Source organism: Podarcis pityusensis (assembly GCF_964106645.2).
Source record: "Podarcis pityusensis genome assembly, chromosome: Z".
In the NCBI taxonomy this organism is placed as follows: Eukaryota; Metazoa; Chordata; class Lepidosauria; order Squamata; family Lacertidae; genus Podarcis; species Podarcis pityusensis.
In genome coordinates, this window is record NC_138044.1 from 23,346,541 (window position 1) to 23,373,450 (window position 26,910).

Below are 26,910 nucleotides of genomic sequence, written 5' to 3' on the forward strand. Positions count from 1 at the left end.
TGCAGCCAATTGGAAGCCACGGAAGCCCCATCGGATGTTTGGCTTCCAAAAGAACATTTGAAAACCGGAACACTCACTTCAGTTTTCAATCGTTCAGGAGCCGGAACGTTCAACTCCCAAGGTGTTCGGGAGCCGAGGTATGACTGTACTTTGTTCAAGAAGCTGAAGGAGTATGTGTGCTTTGTTCAAAAGTTCTCCAGGCCACCTGGAGTATGGTTTAATTATGGGAAGATGGCATAAAAATAATGAGGATGACTGCCCCACTTAAAGGATGGAAGAATCTGCTGTTTTCAGTTTTTCAGTTTTCCGTTCTTCAGTTCACCGCATTTCTCTATCAGTTTGCAGTTTTTTTCCAAGGTTCTCATAAAAAACTTACTCATTTTCATGCACATTTTTGTAAATATACACATTTTTGCAGGGCATTTCTCCTATTATAATGCAGTTGTCCCTATATTTGCACAACATACACATTTATGCACACACTTTCCTCAAATATATGATTTTTGTGTGTACGTTTGGTTGGGAAACTGTATTGCAAAATCCAGAGAAGTGTAAATTTCAAAGAATATCTGCATTTTGGTTCATGTATTGGCTCAAAGAATGATAATTTGGTGGGATTACATTAACCAAGATGGATTCTTCCCCCCCTGCCCCCCCCCACCAAAGAGACCATGCACAGGTAATTTACCTTTCTGTTTACTGACTTTCCTTACTGTCATTGCTGCCTGCCGTTTCTGATTTTCAGAAATTTCAAAACCTAAAGAGGGTGTTGGAGGAAAGTGAATGTGACATAAAGGTCAGAACAAGCATTCTCTTCATCATGGTAAAAAATACAATCCCCATATATTATAGGTGAAATCATGTTAGTTTGATTGTTGTGTATACATACTCTAAATGGAAGGTCAACGCCACCTCATATAGTTTAAGTTCTTGCCAATCAGCTAGTGTGCGAAATTAGATTGTCTGACTTAATGCACCACACGGGTGTTCCCAGTGCTACTATTCTGTTGAAGGAGGAAACGAGGAGCCTGTACTCATAACTTGATAAACCATCAAATGCCTCTTCTACCCTTCCCAACTTCCTGTGCCCCTCCACACTATGGAATTTGTGATGAACTTCAAAAAACCAATAAAGATATGTAATGTGACCACACCACACTCCCTTGTGTGCGCACACAAGAGACATGCACTCATCATGCACATCCAGACCACAGAGACACATGCATCCCCCTGGTGCTATCTTTGTAACTCCTACATGCACAGACGCTTCACACATATACAACTAGATCTCCCTCTCTCTCCGCCCAGGTACACCTCCCCCCCTTTACTTTTAATGAACACAATAACATGAGAAGAGCCTGCTGGATCAGGCCAATGGTCCATCTAGTCTGGTGTCCTGTTATCAAAGTGGCCAAGCACGTACCTCAAGCAGGACCCAAGTGCAATAGCACTCTCCCCTCCTGTGGTTTCCACTACGCACACGACATTCTCACAAAAGAATGGCCAGACTGCCCAAGTAATGCAATCAGTGACCATTATCAGGTCCTGGCAGACAGAATCTCTGCTGTAGACCGCCTCCTCTGCTGTTGACCGCCTCCTTCAGTGACGTATGTATGATGGATTGGGGTGGTAGTCTTGGGCTATGGGGTGGGCAATTTCAAAAGTCTATCTAAGAGCTTGCACACCAATGTTCTGGGTTCCTCCTCCCTCCTGCATGTGGTGAGTGAGCACCCTGTTGAACAGTTTAATAAAGATCAGGCTTACTGGCTGCTTTGCTTCTCAATATTCTCTGGTTGGCCTCTATTATTTTCCCCTACCGATAGGGAACCCACTTAAGGACTCTACAAGGGTTCTTGGATACCCCATAAGGGAAAAAGGGCAGATTTTGTTTACAACATACCCTTTAAGCTCAGGTAGCAAAATATCTTGAGACGGTCCTACTGGCCAGCAACTAGTCTGGGGTATCAGTAACCCAGCCCACCAGCTGACTTGACCTATGGGGCTCACCTATCTTTTCATCTTCTTGCACCATCTTTCTCTCCTCCCGAAAAGCTCTCAGCCACCGCAGCTTTTCCTCCAGCTTCTTGGCAAAAAACAAATGCATTTCATCCGTCTCCTTGTTGCGAAGCTTGAAGGCATTCTTCATGCTGACATTGAAGTCGTCATCCCTTCCATCTTCGATATCCAAAACCTCATACCGATCCATGTCAATGCGTCCTTTGTAGTACAGGATGTCTCTCCTTATCAGGTCCTATGTGGAAAGTTGAAAAAGAAAAAGTAGCCATTTTAGAATCTAGGTGGACTTAAATACCAACTTAATGTCCTTGGGAGATTTAACAATGTAATCAAAGAGCAGAATATGAAAGGCTGCTAATTAAGGTGGTCAGAACTTTAGTTGCCGAGCGTTCTTAAACCTTATCCTTAATCATAATCCTAGAGCAATAGGAAATGGGATGTCTGGGTGTGACTGCAGCATTCTCTCAATGCTGGAGGTATGGAGGCAAGGATTGGATAGTAGTTTTCTATTCATCTATGAACTTCAGCCAGGAATCCACAACTCCACTTGCAAGTTTGCCAGGGATACCTTCTTTCCCTCTCCTAGTCTTTTGGTGAGCAACACATTCAGCACCCACAGAAATCCCTACCATAGGACACATATTCACTGTAATCTTCAAGCAGGGAATAAGCAGGAGTCCTTTGTAAGAAGCAGAAGAGACTTTCACTATTCTCCATACCCCACACAATGGAGAGAAGATGCCATTCTCCTAAGTCCTCTGTTTATGCTAGACAGCGCAGGAGAGAGGACCCCAATCATATACTAGAATGAGCTTTACTTTGGCTTTTTTCCATCCTATGCTATCAACATCTTTCTTTTATACTCATTTTTCCAATGTTCCATTCTCTCTAAAAGTACAACCATTTGACAATGGAGGACATTCAGAATTGAGAGAAATCCAACAGGAGCCAAAACCAGTCTTTCCCTGGAGTTCAGACCTAGTTCAAACTGAGTTTGCTTCTAGAATCTGTCATTTCCCTTTTCCCAAGCAATGTTATTTTTTGAAATGAGGGTGAATGGCAGTGAACACTGTCAACAACAAAGCCAGGTGGTCTAAAACATGCCCTGGAGCAGAGCTGGGGAAACTGTGGCCCTCCAGATGTTGATGGACTACAAGTCTTATGTACTGACCAATGGTTCTCTACTGCTGATGCGAGAGCCACAGGTTCCCTGTCCCTGCTCTAGAGCATCATTTCCAGCCAGGATGCACAGGACTTGTAATTTCCTATGCCTTAAATGTTCTGTTCTGGGAGGCAGGAGAAACTACACATTTCAAAAAGCCCAGCAGGAAATAGCACCCTAATCATACTCCATGACTGTCCAGACCATAAGGTTGATACTTACAAGGTTCTGGCCATTGTCAGCAAGCTCTTCCTATTGCTGATCTTACTCCTATAACTAGTTTGCTGGGGGAGCAGTGGGAGATGGAAACTGGCAGGGAGATTTCAGGGGGAACTCCTCAAGCCATGATTTTTTTTAGCTCTATCAAAAGAGCTTGGGATTGCAAGGTTTCAAGTGTGCATGTGGGATGTACATTTCCCAGAACTGTTTGCTATTTATTTCTAATAGTTTAGGTTTCTTAAACAAATTTCTCTCTGCTTACTGAGCAGCTAGATATGTCTGGCATAGCCTAATATCCCTTCCTGCTTCTGACTTGCTTGCATTGCTTGAACCATCAGCCAGCCTGGCTGGTTGCTTATTCTAGCTCAGTGAATATGCCACACTGCAAATATTTGGAAAGATCTTACAGGAAATTCAGCAGAAGGGTACCACAAAACTTGCAGATGTTAGCAAACACCCATCTTATCACAGAACATCTCCTATTCCTATCCACATAGCAAGATATAATATAAATCATCCAAGATTCAAGACATAACTGTTTCTAAGGTCTTAACTTCTGATAAACCTCAGTGCAGCCCAAATGAAAAGCAGGTCCTGCTGTATCAATCATTTACATGACCTGGTTCTAGAAAAGCTAACTCATCAGGAAAAAACACAAACCCACAGAAACCGATTATGTAAAAAGGCACAACTTTATAAGGAGAAGCATACAATAACCCTTTAAAATTTAAATAGCTAATTTCAACAGAACTGAAGCAATGCTGTCTTTTACAAGAGAACCATAAACATATCTCAGGCTGTGCAATGTTGATCTCATGACCATTCAAGCAGCAAGGAGTTGAAATTTCTTGGAAATTTTGTGTCAAGGCTTTTGAAAAGCACCTTTTGAAAAGATAAATGTCACACTGAAATACTAATCTTAGCAGCAGGAACAAGTAGCAGACCAAACATCAACAAAATTTAATGGTGAAAAGTCCAGGAGAGGTTTTGGGCCAAGGGTAATCGGCAAATGATAATTTATTTAGACACAGACACTCATTTAGGACTGCTGGCACAGAGGTGGTGGTTAAAAAAAAACACAAATCCCATGCTCTAGCTATCTGAATAGCTTTTTCATAGGAGCATTAGGGGAATCAGCTGAGTCAGCTGACCTACATGAGTATTAGGTGGCTCAGCAGATAGCCAGTACAACCTGGTCAGCTCACCTACAGAATTATCTTGTTTGTAGGTTTGGGTGAGCACAGGAAAATGGTTGCTTAAAAAGCAGAATTCCTGGGGTGAAACTTTGGTTCCCAGTTGCATGGTTTTTAAAGGGGGAAAACAAGGACTAGGCACTTGAAGCTGGTGATGCAAGGAGGAATGACTGAGTACCAGCCAGAGCTTAAGAGAAAAGGGTAATGGGACTGTAGTAATCAACTTCCCCAGCCTAGCGCCCTCCTGATGTTTTGGGATATAACTTGCAACATCCCTAAGCAATGACTATGCTAGATGGGGCTGGTGGAAATCCAGTCTTAAGTTCAGTTTACCCTCATTTCTACATCAGTTTATGATTTCTCTGTGGATGCATTTCCAACCTCATTTCTTTTAATACACACATTTCTCAGTTCAATTGTGTACATTAATTCCACTAAAATACATACTTGTGTGCACTTTTCCTTAATATACATTTTTTGGGGGGCTGCATTTTTCAGTTGGAAAAGTGCATCACAAAATTTGGAGGAGTGCAAATTTCAAAGGAAAGCTGTTTTTTTTAATTCATGTATTGGTTCAGAAAGAATCCATTAGGTGCAAATGTGCATGAACACATTTCTCCTGCATTCCTAGTAAGGTGATTGTTCGGTAGGGATACAAATGAAGGACAGAAGAACTTGAGGGGAAAGGTGAGCAATCCAAGTATGAATATACAGTGGTACTTCAGGTTAAGAATTTAATTCATTCTGGAGGTCAGTTCTTAACCTGAAACTGTTCTTAACCTGAAGCACCACTTTAGCTAATGGGGCCTCCCGCTGCCGCTGCACAATTTCTGTTCTCATCCTGAAGCAAAGTTCTTAACCCAAGGTACTATTTCTGGGTTAGCGGAGTCTGTAACCTGAAGCGTCTGTAACCTGAAGTGTCTGTAACCCAAGGTACCACTGTACTTAGTTTGAGATGCTAATAAGACACCCAAATGCAAATATCAGAAAAGTGTGTGTAGGTACAGATAATAATAATAATAATAATAATAATAATAATAATAATAATAAATTTTATTTATATCCCGCCCTCCCCAGCCGAAGCCAGGCTCAGGGCGGCTAACAACAATCAAATAATCCGACATTCTAAAAACATTTCATTCTAAAAATTAATTAAAATCAAATTGATGGCAACCGTTGAGCAAAATTCTGTGCAGGTTGCCAGAGGAGGGAGTCAGGCTGGGCCCTGACCAAAGGCCTGGTGGAGCAACTCTGTCTTGCAGACCCTGCGGAAAGATGTCAGGTCCCACAGGGCCCTAGTCTCTTGTGACAGAGCGTTCCACCAGATTGGAGCCACAGCCGAGAAAGCCCTGGCTCTAGTTGAGGCCAGCCTAACCTCTCTGAGGCCTGGGACCTTCAAGATGTTTTTATTTGCAGACCGTAAATTCCTCTGTGGGACATACCAGGAGAGGCGGTCCCTTAGGTACGAGGGTCCTAGGCCGTATAGGGCTTTAAAGGTTAAAACCAGCACCTTAAACCTGATCCTGTACTCCACCGGGAGCCAGTGCAGCTGGTATAGTACCGGATGAATGTGATCTCGCAGCGAAGACCCCATAAGGAGTCTCGCCGCGGCATTCTGCACTCGCTGGAGTTTCTGGGTCAGTCTCAAGGGCAGCCCCACATAGAGCAAGTTACAATAATCCAGTCTGGAGGTGACCGTCGCGTGGATCACAGTGGCTAAGTCAGGGCGAGAGAGATAAGGAGCCAACTGCTTAGCTTGGCGGAGATGAAAAAATGCCGCCTTTGTTATAGCTGTAATCTGCGCCTCCATAGAGAGGGAGGTATTGAAGATTACACCCAAACTCTTAACGGACGGTGCTGGCACTAATTGCACCCCCGCAAGAGATGGGAGTTGCCCCCTCAATCCCATATCGTCCCGTCCCAGCCAGAGGACCTCTGTCTTCGAAGGATTTAACTTCAACCGGCTCCCACATAACCATCCAGCCACAGCTTCCAGACATCTAGTCAGTGTGTCTGGGGCCGAGTCAGGATGGCCATCCATCAACAGATAGAGTTGGGTGTCATCGGCATACTGATGGCAACCCAACCCAAAACTCCGGACAAGCTGGGCGAGGGGGCGCATAAAGATGTTAAAAAGCATCGGGGAGAGTATCGCACCCTGAGGCACTCCACACACCAAGGAGTGGCGCGATGACAATTCCCCCCCAAGCGCCACCCTCTGTCCCCAACCGGAGAGAAACGAGTGCAGCCACTGAAGGACTGTGCCCTGGATCCCCACGTCGGCAAGGCAGTGGTCCAGGAGTTCGTGATTGACCATGTCGAAGGCTGCTGACAGGTCTAGAAGAATCAGCAGCCCCGACCCGCCTCGATCCAGCTGCCTGCGGAGATCATCTGTTAGGGCGACCAGAGCCGTCTCGATCCCATGACCAGCGCGGAAGCCGGACTGGAATGGATCCAGAGCCGATGTTTCATCCAGAAACCTGCCAAGCTGTTCAGCAACCGCTCTCTCAATCACCTTACCCAGGAATGGAAGATTCGAAACCGGGCGGTAATTGGATAGATCTAAGGGATCTAATGATGTTTTCTTTAAGAGTGGGCGCACCACTGCCTCCTTCAGTTCCCCTGGGAATATCCTTGATTGCCTTGTGGTTTACATTTTGTTTTTGTTTTTTTTGGTTATGTTTGCACTTTTTTGTTAATAAATCAATGAAATATTATTTTAAAAAACAAAGTAAGTAAGTGCAGAAGGCTTGAATTGAAATTGCATTAAAGGTACAGTATCTGGTCTTATCTTGCAGAATAAGGTAAGTCCAAATAATTCACCAATTCTGCATTCATTCACAGCTTCTTGAATCAAGTCTTTGTTAGTTAGTTAGTAAGTCTACACTTCTACAATTGGCTTTTGACAGACCAGTTTTACATCTTCCTTTTTTTTTTTTTTGCCTAGATTAGAATGTTTATGCTGTTTGAAGGAGCTCTCCAGGGTGCTGGTCTGTTTCACTGTGGCAGAGGTTTCCAACCTTTTTGAGTCCACAGCTCTCTTGACCAACTAGTGTATTTTTCCGTGTATAAGACTAGGTTTTCTTCCTAAAAAATAGTGTCAAAATTTGAATAAGGAGGTTTCATTACAGATAGTATAGGACGCCAGCAAGGCGGTTATGAGAGGGCTATTTGTCCAACAAAACTCAATAAAAAAGAAAGAAAAGGGACATAACTCTAATATGACAGGAGATCCTCCATGATGAATTCTGGTGACCTTGGTATAAGTCTGATCACAAAACATGACCTGAAGTCATTCAGGAAATGTCCTGAGTTTCTCACATCTTGCATAAAGGTCAGCATTTGTAAATTTAGCTGCCAATACAGTCTATTCACCACCTGAATAGGAGCTATCAAGATAATGGTGAGATAATTTGAAGGCAGAGAGAAAACAAAGGATGACACTAGGATGCTATTCTTTCAACCTAAAACCTCCAGATTTCAGTAGTTAGTTTGGCTCTCCTTGCTCCAACAAAAATAACTCGCTCACTGTTCTCAAGGAATCAGCACATGTCTGCTTCACTTAAGGACAGGTATACTCCCCCCTCCATTGCTTAACATATTATTAGTATGAGTCCTGCTGGTAAAATTGTCATGCTCACTTCTGTAGGTTTTGAGAAGACGTAGGGATTCTTTCACTCTTTAGATCAAGGTAGGATTTGCTGCCTGCTTAAACTGTATTTTTACAGCATTTATGTAGTCTGTCATTTTCATTTTATATAATAAACCAAGCTCTCTTTGTTAATTTGTCTCTCAAGGATCTTAATGTAAAGCTATTTGTTCACCTTTAAAAATTACTGGTTGTCCATCTGGTAGTTAAAGAGATTGTTAGGATCACCAGCCCAAAACAAAAAGTATTGGATGTCAAGAACATTCATAAACGGACACACATTGTAACTCTAGCAAATGATCCCAAACCTTTATTTAGTGTATGCATGGATGCACATGACGGCTGGACATGCATGTGAGTTCAGACACATACTGTAATAACTGGATAAGTCTGACTTATATGCACATTTCACGCTCTAGGAGCAAAAAGCTAACTGAATTGTAGATCAACTTTGATCTAGAGATCAAAGACACATAACCCATACATTTCTTTAGAAATACACATGGCTATGATTATGAATGATGCAGTTATTTAAGAGTCAATGATAATTTGCAGTAAAAACAATACAAACCCTCTTTATTAATTTTCAAAGGGAAATTCCATTTTGAGCTCCTTGGAGGAAATGTGGGGTATTTATTTATAATGAATAGATAAAATGTGAATGAGATGCAAAAATTAAGTCAGTGATAATTGGAGCTTAAATCTACGTTAAATAAGAACACCTTTAATTTTTTACAGTAGCAGATTGGTGATAACTGTTGAGTTGATTGTATTAACAGCTGCAATGGAACCTCTGCATTAAGGTAACCCAAACTTTGAACCCCCCCCCCCAAATTCAGCAAACTGCATAAATAATTCTAACTGAGAGCAGAAACTTTGCTTTTAAAATCAAGCTGAGCTTTTGAGGGAGCTGCAATTGCAGGACTGTGGAATACAAACAGCTGTGTGTTTGAACTTCTTCCTCAAGTCTTAGTTGGCAGAGGCAAATTCAGAGTTCTAAAATTCAAGGAGGAATTCTGGAGAAGGGAATTTAGTTATTTTTACATGGTCCAATTAACCACTTCCTTTGAATGACTCACAAATTTAAAAATCAACAAAATGCTAACGCAAATGCAATCAAAGCTAAAAACAGCTGTTACAAAAAAACCCAAAAAAACCTTTGTCAGCCTGTCAGTGCAAAACCAGTGAAACACTTAAGAAAATAAAATAATTTAGAGATAATTTCTCCTAGAAGACTGTGACGACGACACCAATTATTGTTGAGGAGGATATTCTAACACTGTGGCATCACCACTGAGAAGGTTCTTTCAATAAAAACTAGGTGGGAAAACCTGTAGAACAGCCTCTGATAAAGATCTCAAGGTCTGAGCAGGTATATGGAGGTGGAGGCCATCCTTCAGGTATCCCAACTAAAAGGCATTTAAGGCTTTGAAGATTAATACCAGTACTTTTCACCGTGCTCAGAAATGTCATGGTTATAAAACTATGCAAACCAGTATTACAATAGCATGATAATATTACTCAGGCGCTGTGTTTATCCCACAGCAACAGCAAACACAATAGGGTGAGTGAGTCATCTGAATGTATGCTCTCTTGCGCTCAGGAGCTGAATTAGAGGAAGAGTGAAACCCAATTCTATCACATCAAAGTTAATTGAATAATGTGGAAGGACCCCCTTTTGTCTTGCAAAGAGAATTACCCATCTCAACCCACAGGGCTTCGATATTGAACTTCCGACACCTTGACAGAAGAGACCTTATTAAAATTAATAAGCATCAACATGAAAGACAGAGCCATGGAGCCCTGAGATTCAAAGTCAATCCGTCAGAAGGAGTCACAGCTTTCCCTCATTGTGCCAATTCCCTGGTGGCAGGGAGGACGCATTCATTGTATCCTGATGTGCTCTGCTGACAGTGACATTACACTTCTACTTTCTGTGCTGCCCCCCCCCCCCCGATTTAATCAAATTATGCTGGAACACAGAAGTTGAAAATGCAGCCTTCTGCTCTTTTCATCAATAGATTTCCAATGAATTTACAAAAGAAGGCATTAGGACCTTTACAAAAGAACACAGATATAGGGAGAAACTAACAGGAAGAGGTTATACAGAGACCCTACATGACAACTTGGTTATTTGACCCTAGCTTCCTCCCTTCCCACAGAATCCTTTATTCAGTTGTTTGCAGGGCACTAGGGCTAAACCTGGAATTTCCAGAGCTTTCCAAATTGTGTGTCACGACACATTAGTGTGTCGACTGCAGTGTAACACGAATGCTCCCAGAGCTCCTCCTGGAGAGTTAGTTTAACCTCTGGTTTGCTAGTAAAACGGAATTACTGTGTCACAAAATAATGCAAAACTGAATTACTGTGTCACAAAATGATGCATGTCCAAAAAGTGTGTCGCCAACTTGAAAAGTCTGGAAATCTCTGCTGTACACCCTGAATCCCCCCACCCAAAACACCTAGTGTTAGACCAAATCAGACCATATTTTATTCTTTCGGGTTGAGGGCCTCTACCCAGAGTTTGGACTAACAACATATCTGAACCATTTTCAGACTGAAAAGGATGAATAAGAAACTAAAGGAAGCCAAATGCAATAAGCAGTGAGTTATGGTTCACCAGGGGTGTCATAACATTCAAAGACTCTCCTCCTTTTCTGAGGGGGAAGTAGACTAAACCCTTGCTGCCTCCAGAGGGCAGCTATAGATTTCACTTGGATTGGTCAAACAACATCTGATCCTTTTATATATGTTCATGCAAAAGTCTGTATTCCCTTTTTTCCGCATTAAACTGCACATTGTTCATTAAAAATTCTATTTAATGCCAATTTTTCAATGTATTTTCCACAAAATACTGATTTCCAAATATATTTTGCTCAAGGTACACTTTTCTAAATGTATTTTATCCTAAAAATACACATTTTAGAATGCACTTTGGTAAGTGTTTTTGAGCTGAGAACTACCATATCACAAAATTCAAAAGTGCAAAAGTGGGTGAATATCTCTGTTCCAACGGGAACAGTAGTCTGTGTGGCACAGATCAGGTAAGTCCTCACAGGAATTCACAAAGATTAAATTCTTCATACACCCCAAATTTCACTACCTTTTTGCAGAGAACCATCTGATGATCGAAGAGGAAGAAGACACGCTGCTGGCTTCGTCCATACGGCTGATAAATCCAGGACATCTCTCCTGTATAGATCAGCTCAGAGCTGCGATCCAAGATGTCCTCCCCCTAGAGGGTATAAGACAGATGGGAGAATAAATTATCCTACCTCTCTAATTAATGGGGCATCATTTGACAACAGGGTCCTCCTATGAAATGCAATGGAATATGGAACATAAAACAGAGGTAGAAAATCTTGCTTGCAGAATGGGAAAAATCCTTTTTATTTTCAGGGAATACAAGCAACATGGACAGAAATTTAGTATGCTGTATGCAGAAATTTAGTTGTTTCAAACTTCCCACAGGGATTCACATGTACCAATGGATAATAGTACATACTTGAAAGTGATAAGGTATTCCTTTTTTTCCAAACTGAATGTGAATTTTTTACTTCAAATCTTGACATTTGAGAGCTTTAAGACATATCCGCACTTCATGCTTTGGCACTTCAAGCCTTAAAAATGAAATCTCATAAATAGCTGTCAAATAGTAAGTACCATTATATGCCAACTCCATCTATAGAACAGATATGCAGTGAAAATGAAACACCATTGCATGCTAACATCAAATAGTATCAGACACATCTACCATTGCATGTCAGCTATCAAATACTGTCAGATATTAACTGTCAAAATGAAATATTGCTGTGAGATAATAAATTTAGCAAACAGTTCAGCCTCCTGAAAATATCAGACATCAACATTTGCAGGGGACAATTTCAGGTAACAAATTAACTATTCTAGATGTAGGGAGGAAGAATGTGTAAATCACAGGTGGACAGAAGATTGATCTCTGGGTGATTTTCAGTAGATGAGCAAGGATTCTTTTACCCTCAATAACAGCTGCAACAAACTTAGCCTCCACCTCCAAATTATACGGACTGTGCAAGGATAAATTGTTGGGTTCAGAACTCTTTACAGTGGTACCTCTGGATACGAACGGTATCCGTTCTGGAGCCCCGTTCGCATCCTGAAGTAAACATAACACGCAACTGTGCATCTGCGCGTGTCACGTTTTGCTGCTTCCGCGCCTGCGCGTGACGTCATTTTGAGTGTCTGCACATGTGGCGAAACCTGGAAGTAACACGCTTCGTTACTTCCACGTCGCCGTGGAGCGCAACCCAAAAATATTCATCATGAAGCTACTTTAACCCAAGATATGACTGTAATTACAAGAGTTGTTTTCTCTCTGTGTTTTTTTTTTTTTTTTTGCACTAGGCTAGTGAATCATTGGAATCTAGCAATTACTCTGCTGCAAGCCTGCTGATACCTGCTGTAAAGCCATCAAATGTCAGGAAGGAACTTGGATTATCAGGCACTGGCTTCTTCTTCTTTTTTACACTGGAACCAATAAAAGGATCCAGCATATCTTGCTTGCCTAGATAGACGGTGGAAAGATTTGTACGTCTGTAGAAAGATCTGTCATCCGCATCGTGGGAATGTAGCCTACTGTACAAAACTAAGGGTTGTGAGTGTTGCTTTGCCCTCTTTTACCTTTGGCTCTGCCACTATGAGCCTGTGGCCCCCAGAAAACTGCCCACAAGGCAATGTGGCCCTTCATCTGAAAAAGGCCCCACTCCCTCCTTGTAGATCAAGGATGGGGAACCAGATGCTTTTGAACTCTACCTCCCATCAGGCCATGATGGTGGAAGCTGGAGTACAACATCATCTGTAGTCTACACAGTGGAGGCAAGAATCTTCTCTTCACTACTTTATATTAACTTTATGTTACAAATTAATCCATTTTTTCAAAGGCTTCTGTTTCCTTTTTTTAAAGAGAAATTATTCAAGAAAACACTTATTGGCCATCTTATGTTTTGGTCAGGAAAAAGGAGAAGAACCCCCTGCCTAACAAAAATAGAACATTTGCTCCTGGAGCCAGTTTTAGCAGTAGCTAAGGCCTGAGGACTTGAATGCCTCTGCAAGTGCTCCAAGATAATTAACTGAATCGAAAGTGTTGAGTCCCTGCAAGGGATGGAGAAATGAGACTGAGATTGAAAAAGATCAGGTTTTTATTACACTGAATACTTTGGGAGCCCCACTTAAATGCACTGTATCAAGGGTATAAATAGATGCATTTCAAATCTCTGTTTGCAAACATGCACAGACCGGCTTAGGTGAAAAAGCTGACAGCCTCAGAGGTCAGTATGAATTCCATATGCAAAAGTACAGTCAGCATTTTTCCTCCAAGACACGGTGATGTGCCCTGCAATGGTTAGGTTGGAGGAAAGATGCTTTGGGGATGTGGAGCCTAACATATAGGGAGGGGCTCCAGGATGCCTTCTTTTATTTTTTATTTTTAAAAAAAGACGTATTTAGTAGACTGCCCTGAATATTCAGACAATGTTTCCCCTGACACAATATCCACACAGGTAAAATAGATTACAAAGACACAATTTCAAACAAAATTTACATATGAACACTGAAAGTGTTTGTAATGAGCATAGTCAACACGAAACCCAAGCTGCCTCTCACACAGTGACCATTCAGCATCTTTCAGATAGGGGCTCTCACACAATTCCTTAAAAACACAATAGGTGACCAGAGTTCATCTAAGGACAGCTGTAAGGCAGGGCATCCATAGTTGCTATAAGTTCTGAAGCATACGCAAGACTCTGTCTCCTTGACCCAGATGTGTGCTATGTATAAACATACCGGTTTTCTCCTCCACCTCCCTAGGGAGACTGGTGCTTTGCTCAGAAGGTACTGGATTCTCTCCACATATTATATATCTTTTAGAAAGTGTGATGATGACATTTGGGGGGCAGTTAGGCAAAGGTTGTTAGTGTTCATGAATTTCGAAAATCCCATTGACATCAGTGGGGATGTTCTTTAGAACTTAGTCCATACACCTGTGCACTTATAGAACCATGGAAGAACAATGGGTTGCACTTGACCAAAATATTCCATGATCTCCGATGAGGGCTTGCAATGAAATGGTAAACCAGTACAAAGATCCAGTACAAAGAATCTCCATATTTGGTTGGCAATTAAGTGCCCATGCCTGGTAAAAGGATGGTTTCTGCAGCCCTTTTCATTAGCAGGTTGGTCATGCATGACTGACAGCTAATAGCAAATCACACTTCTGCCAGTGTGTTGCTTCTCTTTCCTCTGCTCCACTTTGGGCCATTATGTAAGGCCTCTTTATACCCTCTTATCCCCCATATTCTATGCCTGGTTATGCAGAAAAATAGAGAACAACAATGCACTGTGGCATCCTGGGCCCTGATTCACAGCTTTCATCAGCAACAAGGATACTGACACTCAGGACCTCCAAGTATCACTTCTGCGATAGCCTCAACCCCCAGAGAGCATGGAGCATGAGACCTGCTTGAAAAGGATGGACTTTCTGGCCTCTCCCATGGTGGGCATAAGGGTTTTTGGATTCCTTAGTGACCGCTTGAGGAGAATGAGGAGACTAGGGTTCAAACACTGCATAGGGTTGAGGTCCACCAGTTTCCAAGACCATTTTCAGGACATTTAAGTCTTCCAATGAGAGTAAAATTTTGAGTTTACCTGATCATGTGACGTGGCTGAGCATGGTGTGTGAGAGTTATTTTCAGCAAACATTTATCCAACCGACTGCAGCCACCCCCATTTCCTCATGTCAACACCCTCCCCCGAAAGGGTGTTGTGGGTCACTTCCAGCTGAGCTGTTCATTGAGCATTTACCCTGGTTTGTTTGCACACAGTTTGCAGACATCAGCTGTTCTTTTAGAACTCATTTTGATTTGTCTGCAGGAAAGTGCAATGACATTGCATCAAGCAAATGTTATCCCACACTTTCCAGTGCATTTCCCAGTCACTTTCCTTATTACAAAAGGTCCAATTTTGGGAGGAAGTGGGTTTGTTAATCAACTTTAATCATGCAACCTGAATTTGCCTGTATGCAACTGAATCCCAAGTGAAAAGAGCAGCAGTCTGGAAGCACCCATGACTTTCACTGAAGCGTGATAAGTTGGGGAGTGCAGACCACTGGTGAAATGATTCAGACACTCAGACACCCTTTGGCCACCTCAACAGTAAGGTAAGAGTGACAAATTCCTGGTACCCCACCCATGAAAATTTCATCAAAAGTTCACTCCCCTTTTATCAAACAAAGTTCTTTTCTCATTAACTGGTGGAGAATGGTTGAAGGAAATTGCAGAAGGAGGGGTTTTTTTTGGCACTGCACCAGTTGCATTATTCAGCAAAACATGCCCTTTCCATGACTGAGCCTCCAGTGCTTTAATGATTGATTGATCAAAGTTTTGGGTGATAGAAAGATCAGAAAGAATGAAAAAAAGCAGGAGAAATACCATCTTTTTCATCAGCCTCATTTTTCAGACCCTCTGTTGCCGGAGACAGGAGTGGGGGATAAAATAACCTTCCTTTCTTGCAGAACCTCCATATGAGTTTCCCCCTCCCTCAAAAGGTTATCTCTTGTCAGACTGCTCTAGCTTTGAAAACAGGAAGTTTGCTGCATGCATCATATTTTTTTATTCACAACGGTCTTTGGATTTAATAATGCGGCATTAGTCCGCAGCCAGCTCTCACACATTACATAATTAAGGGCACGGAGGCTTCCATTAGAGGTTCCATAAATAACTGGAAGGTTTCTGAGCTAGAAGAAATTTAAAAGGACAGTGCCAATTACATTTTTCAACAGTTATTCATCTTTCAGGGAATTTAATATTACTGGAAAGCGCAAAAAATCGCACCTCAGAGAATGAGAGTAGCACATTAGGTAAGGATAAATCTGGCTGGGCAGGGGGATAGAAAATTTGACATATTAGATGGTGGAACCATCTGAGCTTCAGAACGCCGTTTCTCAGACAGAACAGCTGTATTTAAAGTTAACTCTAGGGGCTAACATGGTGAGCACAAGGAAAACTGTAATCACTGACAGCAGAAGTTTCAATAACAAGTCTAGAAACACACTAATTTATTGAATACAGAAAGCCAATACAGAATGGATCCCAGTTGCGGACGGGATCCATCTCAGAGCTCCGATCGGATTCCGAGGTTTCTGCAACCGGAGGGACCGCTTCTGTGCATGCGCACAGTGCAGTAGAGTGCTTCTGTGCATGCGCATGGGGCGAAACACTTCCAGATTTGCCGCTTTCGCAACCCAAAGTTTATGTTACCCAAGGGTAACGTAAGCCGAGGTGCTACTGTAAACAGCTGAATCCAATGAGAGAACATATGTATTGTATTACGCTTGTCGTAGTGAAACCTCGGGCACGGATTGGCTGAGCTGCTTCCTAAGGCACGGAATGTTCATATGCTCAGGGAATGAAACAGTTTGCGGTTCAGATTCTGGGAGGGAAGGACCAATAGTCTGTTTGGCTGAGATTAAAACCTCACACAGAGAAAGGCCAGGACTGGCAGGAAGTCCCGGGACAGAGGGTAGCCTAAAGATGGGATGGAATGATAGGTGCAAACAGTGCTCCTCCCCCCCCCAAAAAATGTTTAGGGGTTCTATCATTTTCCTACTCATATTGAAATACTGCCCCTCAATGAGGCCAAACTTAGATTAACAAAATGTTTAGGGGTATGCGTACCTCTGCGTCCCCCCAGAAAAATAGCACTGAGTGCAACGCATGAGAGAAAGCCGTGAAAGGACAAAGAGAAACCTGAAGGGTAGGGGGTATCCAACAACACTTGAAGACCCAATATTGCAGAAGACTGGCCCAGACCCGGCTGTAGCTTTAGGAATTGAATGAAGTTATCACTACACTGTGACAACTAAGGAACACCTAGTGGGATGACAGGGGACAACTGTGTATATCCCCGAATTTGTGCATTTGTATGCATTTAAAGCAGTGGGGAATTTCATATTTGTATTTCAACTACCAAAATCTTTTCTATGAGGCAATTGGAGCATAATAAACTAACAGCATAAGAAGAACCTGTTGGACCAGGCTAATGGCTCATCTAGTCCATTATTTTGTCCTCACAGTGGCCAAGCAGATGCCTGCAGGAAACCTGAAAGCAGGACCCGAGCACAAGAGCATTCTCCCCTCCTGTGGCTTCTAGCAACTGGTATTCAGAAGCACTACTACCTCCAAGCGATGGTGCTGCAGATGACACTCAAAATGCTGCAAATGACACCCACTGCACCATTTCACCTGCAAAACTTCTCTTTAGTGGCTTTTTAGAGCTGCTTCCCCATGTTAACAATTTACACAAGGCAGGCACTGCACATAAGGTGGAGCAAGTCACCTGAGATACTGACTTCCCCTCCCCTGCCTGGTTAGAGCATTAAGTCCAACAAATGGACCATCCTGAATAGGTCCCCTGGTTCCAAGTGGTCCCCCCCGAAATAAACATGCTTAAGATTGTTCTGCACAGCTGATGACTACTGAGTTTTAGCTGCTCCCCCCTCCCAGTTCCCTTTCCCCTTGGTTGACTTCATAGCCATTAGTAGCTTACTCTCAATCTTGATAAGGCTAAAGGAAGATAAACTCAGAGAACAAAACCTGAGCTGGGCTGGAATTAGATGTCTGATGGCGGGGCGGGGGAGAACACCACTATCTAGCTAACCCACGGGCATTTGTGTTTTGCAAAGGCCGACCCCCAAATTTAACCTTCAAACTACAGGATTAACAGAACAACCTTGAGGGCCAAGCAGAACTATGAATACTAATGCTGACACAAATAGGCCAACAAGCATGCTTCTACTTCATGTTTCCAAATCCTTCCTCAGATGTGCCATGGTTGTTTTAGAGCAAGGGTGGCTAACCCCCTGGTACAGGAGCCTGATTACCCCATCCCATAAAAAAAATTCTGCCCTCTCCAGCTCCTCTGATGATAGTGGCAGCAGGAAAAAAGTGTGGGAAACCCAGCTAAAGTAGACACAGTGGGTCACAACCAAGTAGCTCCTACTCAACATTGCATGGCTGACAATTGCAAAGACCACCAGGGGCACTGGTAGAGTTGTGTGTGTGTCCCAGACCGGCATCTCTTTCCCCTTCCCCTTTGAAGCATAAAAATGTAACAACAACAACAACAACAACAACAACAACAACAACAACAAGTTGTTGTTACCCTGCACATCTGGCTAGGTTTCCCCAGCCACTCTGGGCGGCTCCCAACCGAATATTAAAAGCACAATAAAACATCAAACATCAAAAACTTCCTTAAACAGGGCTGCCTTCAGATGTCTTCTAAAAGTCAGATAGTTGTTTATTTCCTTGACATCGGATGGGAGGGCGTTCCACAGGCACTACTACCAAGAAGATCCTCTGCTTGGTTCCCTGTAACCTCACTTCTTGCAGGGAGGGAACCGCCAGAAGGCCTTTGGAGCTGGACCTCAGTGTCAGGGCTGAACGATGGGGGTGGAGGCGCTCCTTCAGGTATACTAGGCCAAGGCCGTTTAGGGCTTTAAAGGCCAGCACCAACACTTCAAATTCTTCTTGGAAACATACTGGGAGCCAATTCTGGTCTTTCAGGACCAGTGTTATATAGTCTCAGTGGCTGCTCCCTGTCACCAGTCTAGCTGCTGCATTCTGATTAGTTGCAGTTTCTGGGTTACCTTCAAAGGTAGTCCCATGTAGAACGGATTGCAGTAGTCCAAGCAGGAGATAACTAGGGCATGCACCACTCTGGCAAGACAGTCCACAGGCAGGTAGGGTCTCAGCCTGCGTACCAGATGTAGACATCTGCCCTGGACACATATGCATATATATTTGCCTATGCAAATTGCATACAAACCGATGCAGTGAGCCTGTGCTCCAGGTGTTTATAGAGGTTCAAAATACTTATATTTGCCCACCTCTAAACTCTCTCTATGCTTCGAGGGAGCTGTGAGGCAGTTCATTAAATCAGGGTATGGATCAAGTTGTTAAGTCCCTTCATGTTCCTTGTTCTCAGTTTTTTAATCACTCTGGACATACCCTTCTTTTGCCTCTGCACTCAATTCCTCTTAATTTCCTATGTTCAAATGAACGGATGGGTTGCCTGTTCAGGAAGCAAAGGGGTTGACAGGTGCAATACAGACCTGCAAGGGTAGGCAAACAGTTGCTGTTAATGCCATTGCATTATTATCCCTACAAATTAATTTCAATGCAAAGGAAACACAATGCAAAATGTGAGGGGATGTAATTAATTATGGAAAATTAGCAAAATGAATGCAAGAACAACAGTGAATGCCAATCGTTTTCATTGCATTGATCTCTGTTCTGAACAGGAGACAAATAAGTCAACCTTGGCAATTTCCAATCCCCTTTCCATTTTTGTCAGAATTCTCCCACATTCTTAACTGCACAACAGCCCTCAATTCATTTTCAAGGCATTACCCTTCAGCTTGGCCACCCTTGTAGCAAATTGATCAGTTCTTCAGGCAATTGAACATTCCTTGCAAACAAGCACCTGCCCAGCCAATTAATACAAGAAGTTTAATAGCCACAAAAAGCACTACAGTACTCTCCTCTAAATGGTTGGTATGCTTGGAGTGCTTTCATCTTCAAACAGGTTACAGTTTTCTTTTTTAAAGTGACTTCTGTTTGGGCAGCCTCCCGAATGATTTGGAAAATTAATGTAAAAAAGAAAATCCCAAGGAGAGAAAATTGGCAGATAGCCACGGTTTGCTAAAAGTGAATGCCTCAAAGTAGTAATGGTGGTGGAATAAAAATAGCAATCGATCCAAGACAGAGGTCATATTATCCTTCCACCCATACATGAATATTAAGCATCTTGAGGCTGAAATGTTCCTACACTGAGCTTTTTTTTTTTTTTTACAGCATGAGGATCCTTACAAATGAGTCACATGAGATCACAGGCAGGCATCAAAATACAGGGAAGTCACATCTGAGGCTATATTGCCTCCCAAGCAACTGCTTTTGAACACAAGCAATAATTCCAGGGGTAGCCAATGTTGTGCCCTCCAGATGTTGCTGGACTACAACTCAGCTGGGGATGATAGGAAATGTAGTTCAGCACCATGTTGGCTACCCTTGCAATAACCCACAATCAATCTGTTGCAAACTGGTTTAGCAATTGCGAGTTTTCTTTCCAAGTTATACTTCCACTCATCAAAGTGACTCCCAGTGAGAATCAAAAAGGCTTTTGTTGGGACTGCACTGCTTTAAAAAAACAAAAAACGAAGGCTATTGGCCCTACATCTACTACCCCATTTTTCCTACATGAAATCTGTGAGCCTGACTTCCACAAAGAGCCCTAAGAAGAGAGAGAGCAAGAGGCCTTGAAGGAGCTGCCACAGGTACCTGGAGAGAACTGAGCAGGCACAGGGGCCACTTGTACACAACCTCTTCCACTCTGGTGAGATGGCTTGTATTTCTATTTAAGTGATAACGATAGCTGCATCTATATATGCAAAGCAACCTATGCAATTTCATGAAAAGTGTGTTCTGTTCTCTTCTCCTTTTGGGGTTTGTGTGTGTGATGCATTAAGTGGTCACCCTATGTGTATATGTGTGTGTGTGACAGAGAAAGATGCAGGATTCAGCTAACACACACTAGCTCTTATTTAATCAGATTGCTTTGTTGCATATTTTAAGTATCAAAGCTTATATTTTAATGGGTTTGTTTTATTGGGTGTTTATAGTCACATGCTTGTGTGGTCTGTTTTCTATAGTTGAAGCCTGCCAACAACTCTATATTGGCATCAGATGGCATATAAAATAAATATATAAATCATTTTACTAACCAAACTCCTCATGACCGGTTAAATCTCTCTGGTGGTCTATCTCCACACTGTGGCTAAATAGCATTTGAGAGGTTGGGTGTGTCTCATTTTATCCTGGGACGGAACCTGCCTCCCAGCAACTCCCTTAATCCCAGCAGAAAATTTTAAGGAATCTGATCATTCCTTTCATTTGCCCACACAGTTATTAAATATAATTGGCTGTGACAACCCACATAATTTCTTTACTTCACAGCTCATGGCAGCTTAAATGTGTCTGCTGAGAAATCCCCTGATGCTTTTTGTGTTGGGAGAGATTAAAGAGTTAAAATGGACTGCCAGATCTACTATGCCACAGCAACCATGGTGATAGCACGGACATTATAATAATCTTTTCTACCTGGTTATTATAACAACTGTATAACAATATGCAAGAACTGAGACCTGGTTTGCTTATTTTCTTATTTCCTTGTGCATTGTCTCTATTAAATTGCATGCTATTTTAAATTCATTTATTTTAAGATGTTTATACCACCCTTTGTAATATATATCCCTGGGCAGTTTACAATACAAATTAAAAATGGTAAATACAGTAAGACAAAAGCAAGTGTAAATGGAAAAAGCATTATAACATTTTTAAATGACTTGGTTAGCGACTGTGTAGAGAATAGTAAAGTATTTGCCTGGTGCCTTAAAGATACCAGAGAAGATACCAGATGTGCATTTCTCTGTTAAAGATAACAGAGAAGATACCAGATGTGCATTTCTTTGAAGAGGGGCCTCCACACCTAGGCACCACAGGTGAAAAAGCCTGATCCTGCTTCCACCATCCACCTTATATCTGATGGCAAGGGTACCTGGAGAAGGACCTCAGTAGAAAATTGTACCATGTGGGCATGTTGAAACGAGGGTAGGTACCTGGGGCCACAAGCTTTAATTTGCTCAGTACATTGGCAGAACATTAGTATGTGAGTGCAGTAAGTTAATAAACCCATCAATCAATCAATCAATCAATCAATCAATCAGTGTGTCAGTTTCCTAGCCATTCCTACACAGAAGTAACATTAGCAGTCAAAACAGGGTCAGTCCAAGACATTTGGCTGCTGGAGGCAAAGGATAAGATGCCCTCCCCATTTTGCATAGAGAAGTCAGCTCTATGGGGACTTCACTCTTTCTTTAGCACCGGCAATGGGACAGCATCCTCCATTGCACCCAAAGGCAGCAAGCTAATTTAAGGGACACAGAGCAGATTGGGTGGCCTGCTTCATGCCCCTCAACATGTGTCACCTGAAAGGGCTGTCTCACTCTGCCTAATGGTAAGGCCAGCCCGGAGCCCAAGGAACTGGAATATACTAACAGATATAACAAACTGGCATTTCAAATGAGTATCCCAAGGCAGCCCCCATGCATTGCAGTAGTCTAACTTTGAGGCTGCCAGAGCATGTGGACAAGCTATCTAAACTCCATCAAGAGTTGCAGCTGGAAATCAACAGGCAAAATAGTGCTTTATACTACAGAGGTAGCTTGGACCTCTCAAGGTAAGCCCTAAGAGTCTTTCGGTGAGAACATCACAGGCTGCGTTTGTCACAGAGAACCTCCTACAAATGCAACCTCCCAGGTAAAAGTGCAATAACTGTTTGCCCAGAACATAAGACACTGGATCTGATCTGGAGCATCACACTGACTGATGGAAGAAAATTACTGTTCCGTGTGCAACATACCTCCCAGTCCAGAACTGAGGCCTGCCACTGAGCAATCTTGTCAATGTTTTCCAGTCTCCTTTTCCTCTCGTTTATCTGCTGAGTCACATTCCGCATAACGGCAAGAGCTGCAGCCACATACCTGTAATCACTATGCAGAAGAAAGGGGGGGGGGAGAGAGAAACCAGCCTGAGAAATGCAAATGGAAATTTTAGTAAGATACTCACTGGTAAGCTGCCTTAGACCAGGCCGGGGCATTGGTTCATCATAGAATCCGAGAGTTGGAAGTCTACTCTGCCAGGCAGTGACCCTCTAGGGTCTTAGGAAGGGGTCATCCCCATCATCTCCTACCCAATTCTTTCAACTGCATTGAAACTGGGACCTCCTGTATGCAAAATATGTGCTATTACAAAGAGCCATGGACTCTTCCCCCCTCCACTTTAGGCTGCCTTCACTTGCTCATTCCACACAGGCAGTTACTCCCTGGCTCCAAGCAGAATTTTCTACCCAGCTGTGGTCTCATTATTCATTAGAATATCAAATCCAGATCTCCATGGCTGGAGCCAGCAGAGAATACACAGTGCGTAAGTGGCCTTGCAGCCCCTGAAGACAGAAGAACGGAGGCCAGTCAGTTCAACTGTGCTGTAAGAGGTTTTTTGTGGCCACAGAGTGATTCAAGGAGTGCCATATGGCATCCTTCTCTGCCCTTTTAGCCCAGGCAGTGTTGGCTCTCACTGTTGATGGCTTGTGAGCTCTCTATGCAAATCAGAGGGGGATTTTTCTGCTTTCTGGATGTGTGTGTGTGTGCATGCACATGTGCGTCATGACACAGAAAGAAAATAGCCTCCTGCCAGGGCCAGCAAGGACAATGAGCAGTCTTTTGAAAAAGTGATGTTGGAATCAATGCTATTGATTTCTGCCTTATGCTTTACTTTCCATTCCAAGAAACCTTAATGTTCATCACAATTGGAGAGCCAGACAGGGCCAGCTGCCATCTCAGTGTCATCATAAATTTATGATTAACTTGGGACTTACTATTGACTGCTGACTAATGAGAAAAATGAAGAAGCCTGCTGAGCATATTTGCATCCTGGTTGAGGCTGCACAGCTGCGCTGGCTGGAGACAACAGGAGGTGTAGTGCAAAATATCTGGAGGGCACCAGGTTGGTGAAGGGGCTCTGCAGAGTCAGTTTCCTTGTTGAGCAAGAGGACTGGAGGTGTACAGCTGTGGTTCTGAAGTATAGCCCTTTCCCCACTAGGGATGAGCATATAAGTATATTCCCAGTTCATTTTGGATGTCTTCGTTCATAAATCCACCCTGTCCCATTTCTGCTTCAATTTGCAAATTGGCTTTTACACCACACAAAGCTTCACATTGTTTAGTGTGCGTGTGTGTTTTACAAAATTACGTATTTTATATGTGCCATGAGTTCCATGGGGATGTCATGGAGCAGATGGTCAGATCCTGAGGAGGAATGGGGAGAATTTTCAGAGATATGCAAAACCCAATGAATAGCTGGATCTGCACATTGATGCAAGAGGCATAGATCAGGTTGGTTTGTATCAAAGTCAGCCTGAATTCTTCAAGCACCTTTATCTCTGCGCCCCTCATCACTTGACACCACATGGCAGCATTTCCATCAGAATCTAAAATGAGGGTACTGGCAGAATTAATCTGTCAATTTTGGTTTTCTCTCTTATTTTTCCAAGTTCAGTTCTTATCCAGAAGAGGGTTTTAAAAAAAAGTCATGATGAAAATTCATCAGTATTTTAGTGCGAATTTCTCCTTATATGCATAGTTTTGTAAACAAAATATAGGCATATCCCCCTGATATGTGTGATACATGCATATTTGCACACATTTCTTGACTGGAGAACAGCACGGCAAAATTCCGAAAAGTGCAGCTTTTGAAAGGCAACCATGTATCTGTTTTCATTTGTTTTGGAACAGGTGAATATTAGGGAGTTCGTCTTTAAATTCAAACGGAACCCATTTTCTCTTCTATCCTCACTAGCAGCATCTTGACACCTGCCCTGTGCAGAATGTTCCCATGTATTCAGCTTTAAAATGAGTTGCTCATTTTAGCACAGAGTTTACTCTGGCCTCCTACAAGCACCTGGTGTGTTCCCACTCGTCATTATGTCAGATAAAAAGTACGCCAGTTCCTGCTATTTATTTATGGTTTTGTTGCAGCCACCCATGCTGCTTTTGCATGTGGAAGAATGTGTTTGTTCAGTGGAGCCGAGGAGATGTGTAAGATGGCAACTGGACACTCAGTTCTGAGCACAGTCAGGCTCAGATCCTGTGGCTGGAGAGGCTGCAGGTTGCAGAGGAGAAAAGCAAAACTAGAGACTGAGGCCAATGGCAGAAGCCAGGGCCAAAGGTTTGATGGATGTGAAGTACAACTAAGCAGAAAAGAGACTGGCAGGCTGAAGGCAAAAACCAACAGGAGGAAGTTGCAGGTGGCATCTGGCTGGGCAGAAAAGCATCCTAGTGGCTTCACTCAGTGATAGACAGCCCAAGCTGAGGCCACATGCACACCATACATTTAAAGCACACAGGATTCCCTCAAAGAATCCTGGGAACTGCCCACCGTTGTTGTAGCTCTGTGAGCAGCAAACTACTTCCCATGATTCTTTGGGGGAAGTCATGTGCTTTAAATGGCATGAATCCAGCTTGAGAGTGTGGTAGGCTTTGTAGCTATACAGCAGGGGTGGCTAACACTCTCCGAGTGTTGTGGAACATCAGCTCCCATTATCCCTACACAGCTAGTGTCAATACAAATGCCCTCAGTCTTTGTGTGCCACTTTGTGGGCAAATGCCTCTGTGCCACATGCTCACAGATCCGCTGATCAACCAAATCAGTTGGTACCAAATTGTGCATACCTATAGTATGCAGCAGGGAACCTCAGAGTCAAAAGCCAAATATGTCCCTCCAGGCCTCTCTATCTGGCCCTCAGTACAGTCGTACCTTGGATCCCGAACGCTTTGGTATTTGAACGTTTTGGCTCCCGAAAGCCGCAAACACAGAAGTGAGTGTTCCAGTTTGCAAATGATCTTTGGAACCCGAATGTCCAGTGCAGTTTCTGCAGCTTCCGAATGTTTTGGAAGTCGAACAGACTTCGGGAACAGATTCTGTTTGACTTCCAAGGTACCACTGTATTGTACCCAAGCAGCATCCCTCCCCAGCCTCTCTTACACTCTCCTAGCTGGAATGTGTCCTTGAACCTGATGGTGCTTCTTGCTTTCCCAGATGGGGGATAGAGGGTGGTGCATAGAAAACAGTCCAGTGAACAAATGTATAATTTACATCCATTGCTCCACCCACTGCTGCCTCTAGCCCTGACCACCACTGGCATGTGGCCCCTGGAAGTCATTCCCAAAAGGGAATGTGGCCCTTGGGTTCAGGTTCCTCACCCCTGCCTTGTGTGCTGCTGCCCTTGTTCTGCCTCACTGGCTGACATTGGTGGAGGGTTGGGGAAGGAAACGGAGCATGATGACATCACTTTTGGTATTTTTAGCTGTCAGCAGGAGAGAGAGCCAAAGGGGAGGCGATCCTGGGCTGCTGATCTCAATGGCAGCGATGGATGCTCAACGTCTAATTCCAGCCTAATTCACTCATTTTATTAGAGGTGTCATCATGACCGAGGTCCCCTCCCCACCTCCCCTCCATTCATTAATAAAATGAACATTTAGAAAGAGAGCCTGCAGCTTCAGCTGAACCAGCAAAAACACACAGATGAAAACCATCAGAGGAGAGGGAGGGAAGGCATTTGGCCAGGCCTTATACATTAATGCCATGAAATTGCTCCTTGGCTTTAGGTGGACAGGCATCGAGTTGTTCGCAATGCTTAAGCAGGGAACATGGATGAGGCTCTCTGCCAGCCCATCCTATGCTAATTGGGGTTTCAATAACCAGAAATCTGGCTTCCAATTCAATGCCTTAGACGGCATCTTGTACAGTAAATGTGCATGGCTTGAAGAACAAAGCATTGTTGCTATTTATTTCAATTAGCTAAAGGTAGCTAATTGAAATAAATGGCATTAAAAGTCTTGTTTGCCTAGATGGACACCAGAAAGGACCGTCTGGTATGGTCCTTGCTCTACAAACCCTTCATTATGGAAGACACAGAGATGTCCCTGAGCTTATTAAACAGCTACCTCATGCTGTTGGTTCAGA

General features: G+C 43.0%; 1 protein-coding gene across 9 annotated transcripts in view; it reads right to left on the bottom strand.

Annotated features, from left to right (window-relative positions):
- The window catches only part of ARHGEF9 (Cdc42 guanine nucleotide exchange factor 9), a 261,134-nt gene that overhangs the window by 12,554 nt on the left and 221,670 nt on the right, over positions 1-26,910 (bottom strand). For all 9 annotated transcript variants that reach the window (XM_080989724.1, XM_080989725.1, XM_080989730.1 and 6 more), the window contains 4 exons: positions 22,751-22,880; positions 11,343-11,474; positions 2,008-2,251; positions 689-757 (listed from right to left, as the gene is read on the bottom strand). In XM_080989724.1, coding sequence (XP_080845850.1) covers positions 689-757; positions 2,008-2,251; positions 11,343-11,474; positions 22,751-22,880 — 575 coding nt within the window. The remainder of the gene's footprint in view (positions 1-688; positions 758-2,007; positions 2,252-11,342; positions 11,475-22,750; positions 22,881-26,910) is intronic.